General features: G+C 39.1%; 1 protein-coding gene across 1 annotated transcript; it reads right to left on the reverse strand.

Moving 5' to 3' along the window:
• Window positions 1-14867: 14867 nt before the first annotated feature.
• Window positions 14868-19395, reverse strand: LOC142168096 (uncharacterized). The gene is made up of 4 exons (XM_075228756.1): window positions 19231-19395; window positions 18237-19138; window positions 17843-18134; window positions 14868-15185 (listed from the first exon to the last, which is right to left on the reverse strand). Exons 1-4 carry the CDS (start codon window positions 19393-19395, stop codon window positions 14868-14870), a joined length of 1677 nt encoding a protein of 558 aa, XP_075084857.1.
• Between the last annotated feature and the right edge of the window lie 718 nt (window positions 19396-20113).

Below are 20113 nucleotides of genomic sequence, written 5' to 3' on the forward strand. Positions count from 1 at the left end.
TTGCATTATTTGGTTTGGTTTAATTTAGTGATTCTTCTAAGTAATCGATAGAGCTTTTTGAGTTGTTGATTAAACCAAGTTAGGAGAATATTCGAGAGACGTTTTCCTCAAGACTAGCCCTTAATGTTTTCTTACATATCTTCATAGTGTTTCATATTAGTTTATTTTGTAGAGTTCATATTTAATCTAGAGAGGAATCTCGACCTTACGTTTAAGCTAATTATCGAATGAATTTGTGAGAATCATTAGAAAATTAGACGTGAATTGAAACAGAGTTAAATCTCGAATAACTATCTTACACCTATCATGTCATGGACATACTTTCTCATATTATTTACAAACCATTTTAGTTCATCCCTCATTCTCTGTGATTGAGTCTAATTAATAGTAGTCTTAATTTAGTAGTTATTGTAGTAGTAATCACTCCAACTCAAGTGTTGACCCTCCTAAATAGCAATTAAGCCAAAAATTACTAGAACATTATTTAAATCTAATCCATGTGGAGACGATATTTTTCTATACTATCTTTGATTAGCGAGCATCAATTTTGTGTTGTGTTTTGCGCTCGTCAAATGGCATGAGAAGTTATCATTTGCTTTTCTTGGATACTGCACTAGGGTCTGAACATCAACCGGGGCAACTCCCTATCTATTGGTTTATGGTACTGAACCTGTTATACCTGCCGAGGTAGAAATTCCTTCCATGCGGATCATATAGGAAGCTGAGCTTAGTGATAAAGAATGGGTACATCATGATACTGACGTGTCTTGATGCGCTCAAACAAAGAAGACCGTGAAACCACACAAGCAACAACCTGACTAAGCTCCAAAACAACCAATCTCACGAACCTGTTGGCCAAAGCCCGAACATCCAAAGCTAAATATCTCTCTCTAACTGGAATCATCGCAAGACTACCCATGCTCTCAACCTTCCTACTCAAAGCATCATCCACCACATTGGCCTCTCCGATATGAAAAAGAATGATGATATCATAGTCCTTTAGTAGCTATAACCACCCCCGTTTTCTCAAGTTCATATCATTTTGCTTGAATAGGTGTTGTAAACTCCTGTGATCAGTGAACACCTCATATGTCATGCTGTAAAGACAATGCCACCAAATCATCAGTGCTTGAACAATGGCTGCAACCTCCAAATTGTGCACTGTGTTGTTCTTCTCATGGGGCTTCAACCGACGTGAAACTCTACCGTCCTGCATCAGCACACACCTGATGCCAATCCATGAAGCATCGCAATAGACTGTATAAGAACCCGGTGCTAAAGGAAAAACTAGAACTGGAGCTATAGTCAAGCCAGTCTTGTACTTATGAAAGCTCTCCTCACACTCGTCAGATCACCTGAATGGGACACCCTTCCAAGCCAGTCTAGTCAAAGGTGCTACAATGGACTAAACACCCTCTACAAAATGATAATAATACCTAGACAATCTAAGGAAACTCTGGATCTATGTAGCATAAGACAATCTGGGCCAATTCTGAACTGACTCAATTTTCTTCGGATCCACCTTAATCCCCTCACTAGACACCACGTGGCCCAAGAATGCAACTGAAGAATTTAGCATATAGTTTCTTCTCCCTCAATGTCTGGAGCACAATCCTCAATTGTTGCTCATGATCCTCCCGACCGCGAGAATACACAAATATATCATCAACGAACATGATGACAAAGGAAACAAGATATGTCCGAACACGTTGTTCATTAAATGCATAAAGGCTGCTGGGGTATTGGTTAACCAAAAAAACATCACAAGAAACTCATATTGACCATAGCGAGTCCTGAAAGTCATCTTCGGAATATCTGAAGCCCGGATCTTCAACTGATGGAAGCCCGATCTCACGTCAATCTTCAAAAATACCTTAGCACCCTGAATCTGATCAACCAAATCATCAATACGTAATAATGGGTACTTGTTCTTGACTGTTACCTTGTTCAACTGCTTGTAGTCAATATACATCCTCAAAGCGTCGTCTTTCTTCATCAGAAATAGAACTAGAGCGCCCCAAGGCAAGATACTCAGTCTGACGAAACCCTTATCAAGCAACTTCTGATGTTGTCCTTTAATTTCTTTAACTCCATCGGTGCCATACTATATGGTGAAATAGAGATTGGCTGAGTGCTCGGCACCAACTCAATACAAAAATCAGTATTCCTATCTGGTGGCATGCCCGGTAGGTATAATAGAAACACGTCTGGAAACCCTCTCACTACCGGAACTAACGCAACAGTAGGAGTATCGACATTGACATCCCTCACAAAGGCTAAAAATGACAAGCACCCCTTCTCAACCATCTGTTGTGCCTTTAGAAAGGACACCACCCTTATAGGAACATGACCCAGTGTACCTCTCCACTCTAAACTCAGTAACCATGGCATGGTCAACATTATAGTCTTAGCGTGACCTATACAGAACAGTATGCTATGGTGACAACCATTCCATGCCCAAAATCACATCAAACTCCACTATAATGAGTAGTACACAGTCAACCCTGGTCTCATAATCGCTGATAGTTACCAAACACGACCAATAGACACGTTCTACCATAATAGAATCCCTAACATGCGTAGACACATAAACATGGATATACAAAGAATTACGAGACATGTCTAAATATGAATAAAATAGGATGACACATATGAATAAGTGGAACCAAGGTCAAACAAAAATGATACATCTCTATAACAAATCGGAACAATAATTGTGATGTCAACATCCGATGAAACTGCCTCAGTCCTCCGATGACAACCTCTACACGCATGTCCTCCACCTCAAGCTGGCTGCACAGGTTGAGTAGCAACTGGAGTATAAACCATAGCTTGAGTACCATGCAGAGGTCCACCCATCCTTAGTCAGGGATAATCCCTCATAATGTGCCCTTGCCATACTCAAAACACCCTCTCTCCGGGAGTGGCTACCAGTATTGAGTCTGACCCAATCGGCTAGAGTAACCAATGTTGGAACCATGTGCAAAAGGTGCACTGAAAGATGGTTGTCCCATATTAGTATCTTGAGGTCCCTAACTAGCTAGAGCATCATGAGTAACGCAAAGTGCAGATTGAGCTAGTCGACAGGTAAAACCTCTGCCATGGAGGAGCTTGCCCCCATAGTAGGAGCCCCTGAATCCTTCAAAACCACAAGGCTTGATAGACTCCATATCCTCCCTCTCCTGACTGCTGATATTCTCCAACCTCCTAACAATCTCTATGACTTGCTGGAATGGAGCACCAGTCTCCAACTCCCATGGCATCCAAAACCTGAGGCTGTAGATGAGTCCCACAATGAATCTACGAACTCTCTCTAGTATTGGAAATCAAAGCAGATGCATGATAAGACAAATCAGCAAACATCATAGCATACTCATACACGATTATAGTCCCCTGATGCAACTACTCGAACTCTGTGCTCAATGCATCCCTAAACGTCATTGGGATGAACTCCATCAAAAATCGATCAGAGAACTGAGCCCAAGTGAGTGGCGCTGCATCAACTGGCCTACACTCCTCATAAGCCTGCCACCATCTATATGTCAGCTCCGTCAGATGGAAGGTAGTAAGGTCAACCCCGCTCACCTTCACTATGCCCATAGCTCACAGAATACAGTGACACTAATCTAGAAAACTAAGTGCATTCTCAAAAGCAGCGTCACTGAACGTAGTAGGAAAATACTTCTTGAACCTTTCTAAACTCTTCTGCTCCTCCTCCGATGCCACTGGCCTGACCTCAGGCTGAATCGACAGCACATGAAGTACTGATATAACACACGGAGCTTGATCAGAATGAGCCTTCCACTCTGGAGTACGGGTGGCGGGACTCTAGGGTCCTCCCCCAGCCTGAGAAGTGGCTGGTGAAACTGGGATTAATCCCGCTTGAGCCAAAGTACCGAAAATGCTCAGGAAATATGCCAAAGTCTCCTGAAGTTCAAGGGTAGCAATAGGTGTCTCTCGTGCCTGCTCCCTAATCGGAGCTACTGATGGCTCCTCAGCTGCTACTCTGGCAGGTGCTCTAGTTATAGCATGTCCCCTCCTAGGCCTCTACCTCAGCCCCGACCTCTCACGGTTCTAGCAGGGGCACGGGCGTCTGCTGAGCTGATCCGATAGTGCGTGTCTTCACCATCTATGAGAGAATATAAAGTCAATAGCTCAAGCTCCGAAATCAATAAATCCGCATGAAAAGGAATGAAAGAAATGAAATTTCCTAATATTTTTGTATCCTCTCAAAGATAAGTACAGACATCTTCGTACTAATCCGCAACACTCTTCTAAACTTGCTCGTGACTTGTAGAACCTATGAACCTAGATACCGACTTGTCACTACCCAAATCCCTCCTTATGAGTCGTGATGACACCTAGTTTCAAATCTAGGTAAGACGGTCATTTAACATTATTTAAAGTAATAAAAAATGATATAACGAAAACAGAATTAAACATAAGTGTGGAAATAGGAATAATACATGCCAAAACGGCGAAACTCAACATAACTTCCCCGAACTAGGTGGTACAAAGTCACAATCTCTAACTAAATACATGAGAACATCTCACAAATACGGTACTGTCCAAAATACACAAATAGTATAAATGAAATAAAAGGGTGACTCCAAGGCCTGTGGTCGAGTCATGCAAAGATACCTTGAAGTCTCTGGTGTACCAAACACCTCACTGCGGATCAGCCCAATCCGAAATACCTTGATCTACACAAAAATATGCAGAAGCATAGTATGAGTACACCATAATCGGTACCCAATAAGTATCAAGACTAACCTCGGAGGAGTAGAAACGAGGTTCAAGTCGTTTGATACTCAATAGACATATACGTTGTGCAATGCATATATCGAAGAAAAGATATAACAGAAATATAATGGAAAATAGTAACAAAACCCCCCATAGAGTGTGTGATAACAACTTAGGATAATAAGCCCATCTTTGATCCTAAAACATCAAATATAGGTGAGGCATGTGATAACACGTCAAACACAGTCATTAACTCAAATAACGGCAAAACGGAAGCTTTCTGACACAATCATGAAATAAAATAAACAACCCCGTCTCAATACAATCACAACAACAATAAGGACACCCCGAAATATCACATAACATCATCAACAACTCCCCCTTTATTACGCCGCATGTGCACATAAAAATGATACGCCAAGACATCCTTATTTTGCCATGTGGGCAGTCCGACATACTTCTACCTTTATTTCACCCCACACACACAACAATAGACATAATCGCACGACAAAAAGAACCTCGTGCTGACACCCCAATCAATCTTTTCAACATGTCCACAAGTGGCATAACACCTCAAAACCAATACTACCAAGTGCCACAATACCGCAAATAATGATACCAAAGTTCCATCATGATGTAATATCACAACTTTCAACAACAGTGCACATGGACATAATAATAATCATAAAAGCAGAGGGGTGTACAATAAATATAGCATGATTATGTCTAAGTCTATGTAATGATCATGATCAAATAGTCATAAAATGATCTCAACATGTTTCATATAATGTTAATTGTCACACTAAGGCATATTAATAACCTACTGTCTATACCGATCAAAATCTCACATGGTACCCATATACTTGCTCGTCACCTCATATACACGTCACTTTCACATCATAGAAATCAAAATAACAGGACTAGCACCTAGGGGGTTTATCCCCACACAAGGTTTGGCAAGATACCTACCTCAAAGAAGCTAAATCAATACCCTAAGAAGCCCTTCACTCGTAGAACAATCTCCGGACAACATCAATCTACCCTAAATAGCTTAATATCTTAAATAAAAGCCATAGGAAACAATTTCGAACAATAAAGTTTCGATCTTTAACTAAAATCAGATAGTTAACTCAAAAGGTCAACCCTGGGCCCACACCCTAGAACCCAATAAAACTCACAAATTCCAAATACTCATTCCGATACGAGTCCAACCATACCAAATAGAACCAATACTGACCACAAATCGACCTTCAAATCATCAATTTTTGTTTTAGAAAATGTTTTACTGAATCCCCAATTTCCTCAATTTGATTCATCAAACAATCGCTAAATTCAAGGTTCGATTAATGAAATATAAACAAATTCGAGCAAAAAATACTTACCTCAAACCAAGTTGTGAAAATCCCCTCCAACATTGCCCAAAACCGACCTCTCTAAATAAAAATTTGATAAAATAACAAAAGCCTTTGAAATAGAGCATTGAATGGGTCTGCCCAAGTATACACATCACAATCACGAAAGTACCTTCGCAATCGCAAAGAACAACCCCACGTAGCCACTAAATACTTTCTTTGCGAACACGATATGCCAGTCATGAACGCGATGCCCAATCTCACACTACTTATGCGAAAGCGGGTTAGCCCACGCGATCGCAAACAATAAATGAGTCCCACCCCCGCCAGACCTTTCTTCTTCATGAACAAAGATCTCTTTTCGCGATCCCAAAGTTACAGCCTCGCCCAGCTCCACGAACGCATCCTCGACTTCGCGAACGCGAAGTACAAACTTGCCTGAAAATAATTAGCCCTCCGCGATCGTGACTCCCTCTTCGCGATCACGAAGAAGGAAACTAGACACCAGCCAACAGCAATCTGAAACAAGGGGAAATGGTTTGAAACTCTTCGAAAACACACCCGAGGCTCCTGGGACCTCATTTAATCACACCAACCAATCCCAAAACATAAAACAAACCTACTCGAGGTCTCAAATCACACCAAATAACACCAAAACTATGAATCACACCTCAATTCAAGCCTAATGAACTAATGAACTTTCAACTTGCAAGATTCATGCCAAACCATATCAAATCATCTCGGAATGATCTCAAATTTTGCATGCAAGTCCTAAATGATACAAAAAACCTATACTAACTACCGAAACCACAATCTAAACCCGATATAAATAAAGTCAACCCTCGATCAAACCTACCAATCTTCCAAAACTTCAACTTTCCAATTTTGGCCAATTCAATACAAAATAACCTAAAAACCCCCAAATCCAAATTCGAACATACGTGTAAGTCCAAAATCACCATAAAAAACTATTGGAATCATCAAACCACCATTCCTAAATAATTTACAAAAAGTCAAACTTCGGTTAACTCTTATAACTTAAGCCTCCAACTAAGGGATGTCATGCCCCAAACCTGGGGAGGCTTGGCTGCTACCCGATGCCGTACTGGCCCGACAGAACCATTCTGTAAGTCATAATCATTCAAACAAAAGTAGAACTTACATAGGTTGACTTGGTTGACCTCATTGTTTCTGTAACTATCATGGGACAACATGCCCACAACTCGTATTGTTTAACTATAAGTTTGAAAATGTTGTATCAGCAAGCCATCATACTAAAACAATTAATACACATATTTTGTCAAGGCCTCTTACATACTGTACATAACAAACTAGTATCTACAAAGCCTCTAAGAGTATTTAACATCGAAACATTGTCGGGACAAGGCTCTATCCTACCCATATGTCTGTAGCAAAACTCAAACATGATGACTTATAAACTTGATTGCTCTCTGAATGAAGTGGAGTCTTATTGATCCTTCATTGAATACTAACCTCGTCTAATATGAGGGCACATTAAACTGATTACCTACACCTGTAGGCATGAATGTAGTGTCCACAACAAAAAGGACGTCTGTACGAATAGTGTATCGAGTATGTAAGATAGAACTAAATCATAACAAATAGCCAACATCAATAACAGAGATATAAGAATCAACCTGAACCTCTAAAGTGCCACTGAGAACCATGATATGCATACTAATTATACTTATATATTTTATGCTTCTCTTTAGGACTATTTACAATATTGTAATATGTCTGCCAAACCTATCGGTGGTAACTGCCCGATCGGTTGTAGCTCGGTGGTAGATACGTGTCTTCCCAACCGGTGGTAAATAATAATACATAACTGACCAACTGCTGATAAGTGCCCTACTAGGCGTAGCTCTTGACTTCCCAACCGGTCATAGGTCGGTGGTAAATGCATGACTGCCCAACCGGTCGTAGGTCGGTGGTAAATGCATGACTGCCCAACCAGCCACCCTCGGTAGTAAATATGTAACTGCCCAACCGATTGTAGCTTGGTGGTAAATGCATGAAGATCCTTTTATGATCATTATTACATTATTGTATGCCTCAATTGGGACTTAGGAACATACTTGGACATTCTTTGAGTTATATTTCACAAGAATGAATAATGTAGACATCCTCAACTACAAAGAGTAGAACCATTTGTGGAATAACATTACGTTTACTTTTCGTTACCTGGATCGTGCCAAAAGAGGGAAGGATTAGCTTTATCATACCTTATCACAATCTACCCCATAACCAGGTTGAACTCGTCTCATCGCACTTTAATATATAACAATGATAATAATGCTATTGTTGTGCTACGAAAGATGCAACTATCGTACAATGAAGGACAAACTTATTTTATATTAAAACGGACTGCATCTCTCCTGTTTTCCCAAGGACATAGAAACAACCATAACACATACAACATTTAACTATATACTTTCAGCACCACAACACACAAAACATCCCAGCAACACAAATCAATCTACAACACAACCAGTGCACAAACGTCACTAATGAAACTATTATTTAACACGACGAGTGGCAAGCTTGGATTGGAACTAAACCCCAACACTTTTTCTTGTCTCCCCTATACTTGGAACACCATCAACAGGTCCAGCATATAAACATATATATTGACATGACATTCCAACCTTTTATCCATCATAAAAGTAACATCAAACAACCCAACAAGATATAACAACAACATGTAAAACTTCTAGGTATTGTGTGGTCACTTCTTCTCCTAATTACAACGTCTTCAACATACTCAACATATTGAAAAGCACAACAACAATAAAAACATTATAACCAAGCTATTATTCATGATTTCCAACCATATTAACTCATATATACGAACTCCAAAATAGTCCAATAAAAGACAACAACCTCTTATACCAATTCAAGTGCTATCTTGTAATTCTTCATCAAAATAACTTAACCAGCACATAGATAAGATTAAGAACAAGCAATAGGGTGTTATAATTACTTTAAATAATTATAAAAAACTTAAACCAAAGCTTCTCTTGGCTTACAAGTACCCTTAATGACATCACAACACCATAGAGACTCTTTTCTTAACTTACGCTAACTTTTAAGGTTAGGTTTAGGTAAAACCACCTTGGATTCGATTTTGAACCATAGAGAACTTTATAGAGGTGTTGTGAGAGTTTTGGAACTTTCCTTGGTCGAAAGTTACCAAAAATGTGCCTTCGAGCCACTTTAAAATGTTCAAGGGTCATCCACCGCCTAAGTGGGCCCTATAGGAAGCTTCTTGCGTATTCTCGGAAAAATGCGAATATCTTTCTATTCCGTTGTTATATTGAAAATTTAATGTGTTGGAAACTAGACTCGTAGATTTTCAATTTGATGGGTTGATCACTCCGTAACTCCAAGTATATTGGGAGAAAAGCTCAGTGATAATAGATCCAAATTTCAACTAAATTCTTTAATGTAACTTGTGACGACTTTTTGTTTCATATCTCGCTTGACTTTAAATATTAAAATATGACTATCATACGATTAAAATATCTCATTAAAATCACCTTCTTATCATGTTAATCACCCTAGTCTCACCCCAAAATATGGGTTATAACATTTCAAACTTTCCGATTTTTGACGAATTTTGCTTGACTCGTTTAGCGTTTAAACTTTCCAACCCTCTTAGTACTTTCTCATCATGATCTTAAATATTTGTAACCTCCAAGGTACATGATTAAATTTCTTTATATACTTCAAAGAGAATCTCATTTACGAGCTTACATCAATTGACTTATGATGTACTTTATGTACGAAAACATGGAGTGTAACATCATTCCCCTCTTTGGAACATCGGTCCTTGAATGATGGTTGATGCTCTTATCAGTATCATAACCTACAGCTCATACTAATACTTTAGTACTATCCTTTCTATCTAGGAAATTGTTCCGCAAATAAATCCAATGTCCAGGGCATTCCCCCTTTTAGGCCTCTTATTCACACCATGACCTGTGGTCAGAATTTTCCAATCTCATAATTATTGCTATCTTCTGTCATGCATGCTATACAAATATGTCCTTGTACACATGCCTACGCAACTCTTCTCTTCTTTTTCCTCCGGCTTTTAGCCCATCTCTAGGCCTCACATTGAAAACATATACAGAACTATGACAAGCTGTTCCTCTAGGCATCTACAAGTGTACTGAAATTCTACGTTTGGTACTTTGATGAATTTACGACGATTGCTATATTCTATTCTATAGCCTCAAAATTTTTATCTCTATATTGTTAATTCACTTTAATATTATCTATAATCCACAAGCGATAACTCGAAACTTCTTACGTAATACATTCTTATCAGGGCTCATATCTCGCTGGCCAACACTGAGGTTATTTTTATCATCATCCTTAGGGATGATACTATACTTCAATAATCATATTTCATAGCATCTCAATGTGGTTATCTTATGGGAGGTAGTCTAATACTGTGCAATTCATAAAATCCCTTCTCGTTGAATCATAACTTAAATCGAAGACTATATTCCTAAACATCATCCTCTTATCATTTATCACACTCTAACTACTCACACTCTTGTTCTGATACCAAGGCAGCATTCCATCTCTTCTAAATGCTCCTAGTTTTAAACTCTTGTGTGTCTATTCAAGCTATATTGAGCTTTCAATAACTTACGAAAACCATCAACTCTCTAGTTTTTATGGGCTTAATCCCAAGGTCTTACCTATTCTCGTCATCTTTTCCTATCCTTACTCCTGTCTATATTAAACCTTGTCGCTCTACCATACTTTATCTTGCAACCTACATGTATCTATTCATACTACTCGCAACCTTCATTTAACTTGCTAGCACCATAGATTTCCTTGTGTTATTCTGGAACCTCAAGCGAGACATCATGTAGACTCTAATTCTTTTTTTCTCTCGTAACTAGACCTCTTGGTACCTAGAAACCATAGGCTGGAAGATGTGCTACTGATGACACCACTATCATTTCTGGATACTGAATCACATCGCTTCTAAGGCTCTATCTAAAGTCTGGACTATTCACAACCGTATGTACTTGAGTATCTCGTACCTTCTTCACTTTTACCTTACTTACCTTTAAATCTCACATCGTATCTTCTGTCGCTTTCATAACTTCCCTTACATATAGGTGGAATTTACATCCACGCCTTAAAGCTCTACTATAATACTTGCACCTCTGGTGCATACACAACATGGTAGGAGCTTCATACTGACTTCTTATAACTTAGCTCAATGGCACAATCTGGAAACGAAAGAAGGGTAGCATTTCATAAATGCTCTGTAGCCTCCCAGTTAGAAGTGTGGCGCACAACACACCCATAAGATAGGTAAGATACCTACCTCAACTTGGCAAAATCAACACTCAACAATAGCTTTTCCCTTAAAATTTGCCTCCGCACAGCTCAAATCTAATAAAAAAATGACTTACTAGCATCAAACAATGCAAGAGGAATCAATTTCGATTAATAAAGCTAAGATCATAACAAAATTCCCTAAATGTCAACAAAAGTCAACCCCTGGCTCGCCCGGTCAAAATTCGGGTCCAAGGGTAGATCCTGACTACCCATAACCCCACGAGTCCATATATGTGTTTTCTTTTCAAATCCGAGTCCAATTCGACTCTCAAATCCAAAATTTAATTTTTTCAAAACACACACAAACTTTTCCCAAAATTTCTCTTAGATTCTCTTGAATTTGATGTTAAATCTCATGTAATATAATTGAAAATAGATAAAAATCACTTACCCAATGATTTTAAGTGAAATTCCCCTCCCCAAATTGCCTCTTACTGAGTCTAGGGTTCTAAAATTAGAGAAATGAGATCAAATCTTGACTTCTCAGCCCTTTTGTTCATGTGCAGATGTCACAATTGCGGCGCCTGACAACCTAATGGGGAAGTCGCAAATACAACATTGACTTTGCATTTGGGAAGTCTGCTCTCCTTGAAAATACAGCCAAATGGTCACAAATGCTAAACTACCAACCCAGGTACTTCTTTGCAAATGAAATCTAGATATCGCAAATGCGATACCTGAAACCCCCTGCTATGATCGCATTTGCGACACTTGAGGTATCATCACACTAGCTAGCTGGAAATGACTCCAAACAAATCCAAAACATATGCAAAACTCACCCAAGACCTCGGAGATCCAAACCAAATATCAACACAAGTCTAAAAATATCATACGAACTTACTCGCACAATCAAAATACCCAAATAACATCTAGAACCATGAATCGGATATCAAAATACATGAATTTCAAAAGAAAACTCAAGAACCCGATAAGCATCCGAATCTTATCAAACCAGCTCCAAATTACACTAAATTTTGCAGAAAAGTTCTAACTAGAAAAATGGACCTATCCCAAGTTCTAAAATAAAATTCCAGACCCGATATCCATAAAGTCAACCTACGGTCAAACTTGAGGAAACTTCTAAACCTCAAATTGCCAACTTTCATTAAAAGAAGTCAAATCAATCTAGGGACCTCCAAATTCAATTTCGGGCATACGCCCAAGTCCAAAATCATGATACGAAACTATTTGATCCATAAAAACACCGTTCCGAGGTCATTTTTACCAAAGTCAAACTTCAGTCAACATTTTCAACTTAGGCTTCTAAACCAAGAACCAAATAGTCCATATCATTCTAAGACTTGCCTGAAACGAAACTAATGACCCCCCCAAAGTCATAAAATCACAAATACATATACAAGAAGCTTCAAAAGTGGAAACGAGGCTCAAAAACACAAAATGACCGGTCGGGTCATTTGTTTAGCAAATAAACCACTAAGTTGGGTGCCTATTGGTATTTTTTATTTAAATTATCAAAAATAAAACAATATATGTCTAGAGGTCTCACAAACTGTGAGTGCATAAAAAGAGAAATTATGTGGAACCTATTATCAAAATGTTGTTAAAGATAGCCCTTTGATAGTACAAAGAGAGCTAAAGGCCTTAAGCATTGGGGTGACATTGTTAGCTTATAAGTCGTTTTTAGTTGAATGACCTTCTTTGCGGATGATTCTAGGCACTGCACTTGAAACTTTGATCATCATTCAACTCCATATGATATCTAACAATGAGATTTGAGCTTGACACTGGCTGCCTTTGTAGTAAATTACACACGTGGTCTTCAACACCATAGGTCCAGGCATGGGTAGAAGGGGCCTCGTAGCAACTTTGCCTCCATATTACATTTTCATACCTGGACCATCTCGCAGAAAACCTGTTATAGATAAGATCCTCATGTGTGATAGATGCAACATATACCAGGGTGCTTATCCAACACTTGCTAAAGTGACCCGCCCAAGGGTGTGAAGTCGAATGACCAAACTCGTCTGTTTTGGGCAGTAGCATGTTCTTGCGGAAGCCAATAGCCATTGTAACTTGATAGGACCTGTAAATCCTACCTAATGTAATCCTTAGGAAGTCGTTAATGCAAAGGGACTTGCATTTTAATTCCTTCTTGTTATCTCCACACTGGACATAGGTATGAGACATGATGCAAAGGCTCAAAAGTAGCCTTTTCTTTGGCTTGTAGAGAGTGTTACTGGATTGTCCTAAGTAGTGGTTAAACCTATAGGGAATGAGTATCAAAGATACTAATACCACCCTAATAGATTTTGCCAAATCATAGAACCAATCCTCCTCCAAAGTACCTACAAAAGCATCAAACATGTTAGTAAAACACTCCTTCCTTCTCTCCTCCCCAAGGATTTGAGTTGGAAGTGTGCTGTGATCTCCATTGCTTTTATATCTTTTTTTTCTTATGTATTGCCATGCTGACTTCACTATAAATTGCCCTTTTGTTTTCAGCTTCCACCAAGGCCTATCATTCATTGAGTAATCTGAAGGTGGTGTGATGGAATCCAAAATGTGGTCAGCTAACTCCTCTGGTAGTAACTCCCTCAAAAGCTCTTCATTCCATGCCCCATTCTCCATCACATCATCAACATATTTTATGGATTCATCACACCAATGGTCTGGACCTGAAGCATGATAAAGGGCTCTAAGTCCATTCTAATTATCAAACCAAAAGTAGGAGTTCCCACTCTTCAATTGACACCACACTTGGTGTTCCACTTCAGCCCTCATTTGATGAATTTTCCTCCACACACGAGATCCCTCTCTCCATGGCACCACTACTTCATTGATCTTCTTGCAATATTTATTTCTCATGAATGTACCCCATAGAGTATTCTTTGTTCTATAATTCCACCAAATCTTGGAAAACAATGCCTTGGAAACATCATGCAATGATCTAAAACCAAGACCTTCCTCATATTTAGGTAAACATAGATTATCCTATGAAGCCCAGTGTATTGCCCTTCCATTGCCTGAGTTGCTCCAATAAAATCTAGCAGGCATCTTGTGCAATTAGTTGATCATATATACTGGAGGATTCACTACTGAAAGGAGATGAATTGGCATGCTTTCTAACATATGTGCAATCAACACTGCCCTTCCACCAATTGAGAGTAGCTTACCCTTCCATGATGATAACCTCTCCTGAACTTTGAAAATAATGCTCTTATAGAAATCCTTCTTCTTTCTACTATAGAATATTGGACATCCCAAGTAAGTGAATGGGAAAGACTGCCTTTGGAACTTAGTGATCAAATAGACAATATTCACTTCATCTGCAGGTGCCTTTTCATGCATATAAAAGAAAGACTTTTCCTTGTTGATTTTTTGCCCTGAAGCTGCCTCATAATCCCCCAATACATTCATGATAAGCTAGACTGCCCCATAATAAGAAGAACATAATATAATAGTATCATCTGCATAGGATAGATAATTGATGTTTTGGATCCACTTTGGCATGCCAAAGCCTATGAAATCTGGTTTGCCAAACAAAGAATCCAAGGCTCTCCCAAGCACTTCAGATGCTAGAATGAACAATACAGGGGGAGGAGGATCACCTTTCTTTACACCCCTTGAAGATTTAAAGAATCCATTGGCCTGCCCATTCAATAGAACTGAGTACCAGTTATTGGACACTAATCTGAATATCATATCAATGAAGATCTCTCCAAACCCCGTGTGCCTCAACACCTTTATCAAAAACAACCATGACAATCAATCATAAGCCTTTGCCATGTCCAATTTGATTACCACATTGGGTGAATTTGTTACACCCTATATTTTTGTACGTAAAAATGCGTCGTAAGCAAACTAATGTAGGACCAAAAATGAGATAATATTTAAAAATATATAAAGTAAGTTAATCATGTTACCTCTGAGGTTACAAATATTGAAGATCATGAACAACAAGTACAAAGAGGGTTGGACAGTTCAGAAGCTAAAGCAATTAAATAAAACAATATTTCGTCGAAAGTCGACAAGTTGGAAATGTTATAACATGTACCTTTGGGGTGAGACTAGGGTGATTAACATGATAAGGATATTATGTTATGATTTATATTAGTCGTATGACATCCGTATGTTATGTTTTAATCTCAAGCGAGTTGTGGAACAAAAGTCGATGAAAGTCATCACAAGTTACACTCATAAGTTTTACTGAAACTTTGGGTCAAATCTAACTGCAATTTTCTCCTAATATACTGAGATTTATGGGGTGTTCCACCCATCAAATTAAAGATCTATGAGTCTATTTTCCAATTCATTAAACCGTCTGTCAATATGACATCGGAGTAATGAGATATGGGCATTTTTGCGATACTGCGCAAGCTACTAGGTGACAAGTAGGTGTGTCACCTACTTGCTTAAATGAAAGCCCAAAAATGGGCCATTTCGGGTCGTCCAAAGTGGCCTTTTAAAGGCCTATTTTCTTCATATATTAGACTTAAAATAGAGCATAATAACCAGACATAAGCTCTACAAAGAATCATCCCAAAAATTTCCCACAAACCCTAATTGATTTTCTCTCCCTTTCAAGTTCTAATTGGAGGTAAAACCTAGAGTTTGAAGAACCAAGATAGGAGCTGAGTTATCCAACAAATAAGGTGAGTTTACTGCTCTCTTTCATCCAGTTTTTCTTCTATAAATTCATGGTAAGTCGTTCTATACTTGTGAGAACTCACGGGACGGTGATTGGAAGCCGTGAGTTCGAGTTATTCACTTGCAGCAGACTGTTTTGTGGACTGTTTTGTGTTGCTGTTGAGCTGCGTGTTTTACTACTGTTTTGTGGAGTTTTGGAGGAGGAAGGGGGTGTAGAAACACCATATAAATGTAGGGTGGTTGGCTGGTCGTTCGTCATAACATTTTCGGGTCATTTGACACTACTACGGTGGTCGTTTTGTGTACGAAGAGATTGGGGTGTGTTGGGCTGTTTTGTAGTATTTGATGGTGTATATAGGGCTAGAAAATGATGTATATATGTTGTTATTGTTCTGTTCTTGTATTGTTGGTGTTATCTTGAATTTGGAGGAAGTAAGGATTATAGGGGAGATGCTGCCCGTTTTAATACAAAATAAGTTTGTCGTTCGTTGTGCGATAGTTGTACCTTTCGTAACTTAACGATAGTATTATTATCATTCCTTTAGATTAAGGTGCAAAGAGGTGAGTTCAACTTGGTGATTGGAAAGATTGTGATAAGGTATGTTAAGGCTAAGCCCTTCCTTCATTTTGGCATGATCTCGTAGCTACATATGTTAATAATGAGACATAAAGAGAAGTTCGTATTCATGAATTTATTCATATTATTCTAGTCTCATAAGTTACAATATTATTCCTTATCGGGACTTCATATTCAGTTTAGTTTTGTCTTTATTCAGTCAAGAGAGCAGAGGGTCTATATATATATATATATACAGTATTACACTATTTTCACCACCATCGAGCTATAATCGGTGGGCAGGCCCCTATTGGGCAACCTCTGATCAGATGGTAAGTTATATATACCGAGCCTACTGTGGCCGAGCGCCTATGAGCGAGCCCAGGATGGCCGAGATACAGAGCCCAGTATGGCCGAGCGCCTATGAGCGAGCCTACTACGGCCGAGCATTTACACGTACCGAGCCTTATAGGGCCGGACATTTATTTTACTTAATATATTGAGAGAGTTGAGTCAGTATCAGCAGGTAAGTATATCTCCAGACCATCTTTGACTCCCAGTTAATTTCAGTTATCATATTATCAGTTCAGTTTCAGCTTTCAGTTATTTTATTGCCTTACATACTCGGTACATTATTTCGTACTGACGTCCCTTTTCTGGGGGCGCTGCATTTCATGCGTGCAGGTTCAGACAGACAGACGGGTAGACCTCCTCAGTAGGTGTTTCCCGAGTTCAGCCTGATCGGTAAGCTCCACGTCTTTCGGAGTTGCCAGGTCTAGAGTTTTTGTGTACATCTTATGTATATCTGTATATATGTTATGGGTAGGTCGGGGCCCTGTTCCGATCATAGTACATCTATCAGTAGAGGCTTGTAGACATATCCTGTTGGTTAGTGCAGTATGTTGGGTTTGTAGGCCTGGTATGTATAATTTGGTGGTTTGTCAGCTGTAATAGCTATGACGGCCTTTTCAGCCTAGCTTTATATTGATGTTTAGTTAGCGCTAGTTTCCATTCAGTTTTATATTTTGCTTCGCAAATCGTCTTGCAAGGTGGCCCCATGGCCAAAGTATGACATTATGTGCTCAGAGTCCCTTAGTCGTAATTTGGTACGCCAGGTTAGGTGAGGCACCGGGTGCTTGTATCGCTCCTAGGTTCGGGACGTGACAGACTTCCCTCTCAATCTTATGTCAGTTACGATCTCTTGAGTAAGCAGGATGTTTTCCACTATGTTCCTCCCCTTAACAAAGCCAGCCTGATTAGGAGAGATTAGTGAAGGTAGAAGCTCAACTAACCTCTCATGGATCACTCTAGATATGACCTTGTTGGAGAAGTTACTCAAACTGATTGGCCTCATACCAGAAAATGTTGCAACATTCTTCTTCTTTGGAAGCAAGACAAGATTTGTGTGAGTTGTGAACCTTGGTAATTCTGCACCATTAAAGAAAGCACTCACCATGTTAAGGATGTCCTCACCTATAACTTCCCAACTATTTTGATAGAATTTTTCAATGAATCCATCAGGACCACTGGCATTATCACCATTCAACCCAAAAATAGCTATTTTAACCTCCTCAATGGTTGGTTCTTACCACAATTTTGCATTTTGATCATTAGACACCAACCTAGAGACATCCTGAATAATGTCTAAGTTGGTAGGTATTCTCTCCTCTGTGAATTGATCCTGGAAAAACTCAACTGCCTCCCTTGCCATGTCTTCTTGTGTTTCCAGCCAATTATCATTTTTGTCCAGAATTCTGGATAGTTGTAGCCTTTTCCTCTTGCCTCTCACATAAGCATGAAAAAACTTAGTATTCCTATCACCATCTTTAAACCATTGCATACTAGCCTTTTGCCTCCAAAATTCTTCTTCTAGATGATAATATCTTATATAATCAGCTTCTACTTTGTGCAGCTTAGCCCTATTTTGAACTGTTGGATTTAGTTCAAACATAATCTCGTGTACCTTAATAACATCCTCCAATGCTGCAATTTGTTTGAATATATCCCTAAAAGTCTCCTTGCTCCAGGCTGCCAGTGCTGACTTCACCTTCTTCAATTTGCTTTGGAATATGATGAATGGATTCCCCATAGAGTCAGCTTCCCAATTTTCCTTCACTAGATTCAGAAAAGACTCATGATTGGTCCGAAAATTGAGAAACTTGAAGGGTTTCTTTATTTGGACAATATCAATATTACATGACAATAAGAGAGGAGCATGGTCTGAACCATACTTGATAAGGTGCACAACTTCTAACGCTGGGAACAAATCAAGGAACTGCTGATTTGCCAAGAATCTATCAAGCCTATTAAATATCCAATCAATATCAGACATTCCATTCCACCAAGTATACATGATCCCTTTGAAGCGGAGATCATGCAATGCACATGTGTCCACACAATGTGCAAACTCTTCTACTTTACTCAAATAAACTCGAAGGCCCTCATATTTCTCTTCCTCGGATAAAATCACATTAAAATCCCCTCCAACAAGCTAAGGGGATTCCATATTTGAGACTAAGTGATACATGAATTCCGAAGCGCAATTCGTTTTATAGCATCACATTTGGTATACACTGATGTCACATATAATTCCTTATTCAAATTCCTATGAAATAGCTTCAATGTCATTTGTTGTTCCATGTCCATCACAATGTCAACATCAATTTCTTCATCAACAAAAGCCCATATCTTGCCATTTACATTAGCATAGGTAACATGGATCCCTAGTTTTCTTCTATACTTCTCCATCTTGTTTATGTCTTGCCAAGGTTCCATCAACCCAATCAAGTAAAGATTGTACTTTCTATGTAGGTTAAGCAACCTATTGAAAGTTTTTTATGTGTTAATTGACCTCACATTCCATACTACACATATTATCAATGGAATTATTTGGAAGTAGAGACCACACTCCTCTTTGGTTGCATCCTTTGAGGTACACTGTCCTTGATGTCTTTCTTTTGTTTCCTTGTAGGTTTTCCAGCTGATTTCCTATTGTCCACACTAGTCGGGTCGTTACATTCTCCCTCTCATAAAATAAATGTTCGTCCTCAAACGTGCATAGAGACATAAGTGAACTGACAAAAAGGTGAGGATCACGACTCCACATGTCGTTCTGGGTCTCCCAGGTCACTTCCTCGACCGGTTGACCCCTCTATTAGACCTTCACTGAAGTGTTATTCTTTGACCTTCAACTTTCGGACCTGTCTGTCCAAGATAGACACCGGCTCCTCAACATAAGTCAAATCCTTGTCCAACTGGACTGAGATAAAACCTAATACATGTGATGGATCACAATGATACTTTCGGAGCATGAAAACATGGAATATCGAGTGAACTGTCGATAAGCAGGGTGGCAATGCAAGTCTATACACCACCTCACCAACCCTCTCGAGGATCTCAAAATTTCCGATATACCTAGGGCTCAACTTGGCCTTCTTCCCGAACCTTATCACACCCTTAATATGTG

This window comes from Nicotiana tabacum, chromosome 13 (genome assembly GCF_000715075.1).
Source record: "Nicotiana tabacum cultivar K326 chromosome 13, ASM71507v2, whole genome shotgun sequence".
Lineage (NCBI taxonomy): Eukaryota > Viridiplantae > Streptophyta > Magnoliopsida > Solanales > Solanaceae > Nicotiana > Nicotiana tabacum.

Excerpts from the sequence above, each read along its gene's own strand:
- LOC142168096 (XM_075228756.1), bottom strand. The coding sequence starts at position 19,395 with ATGGAGAAGTATAGAAGAAAACTAGGGATCCATGTTACCTATGCTAAT. Across the intron at positions 19,139-19,230 it reads ATTTGAATAAGGAATTATAT|CTTGTTGGAGGGGATTTTAA; the intron begins GTGACATCAGTG and ends GAATCCCCTTAG. Across the intron at positions 18,135-18,236 it reads GATCAAAATGCAAAATTGTG|TTGGGAAGTTATAGGTGAGG; the intron begins GTAAGAACCAAC and ends CTATCAAAATAG.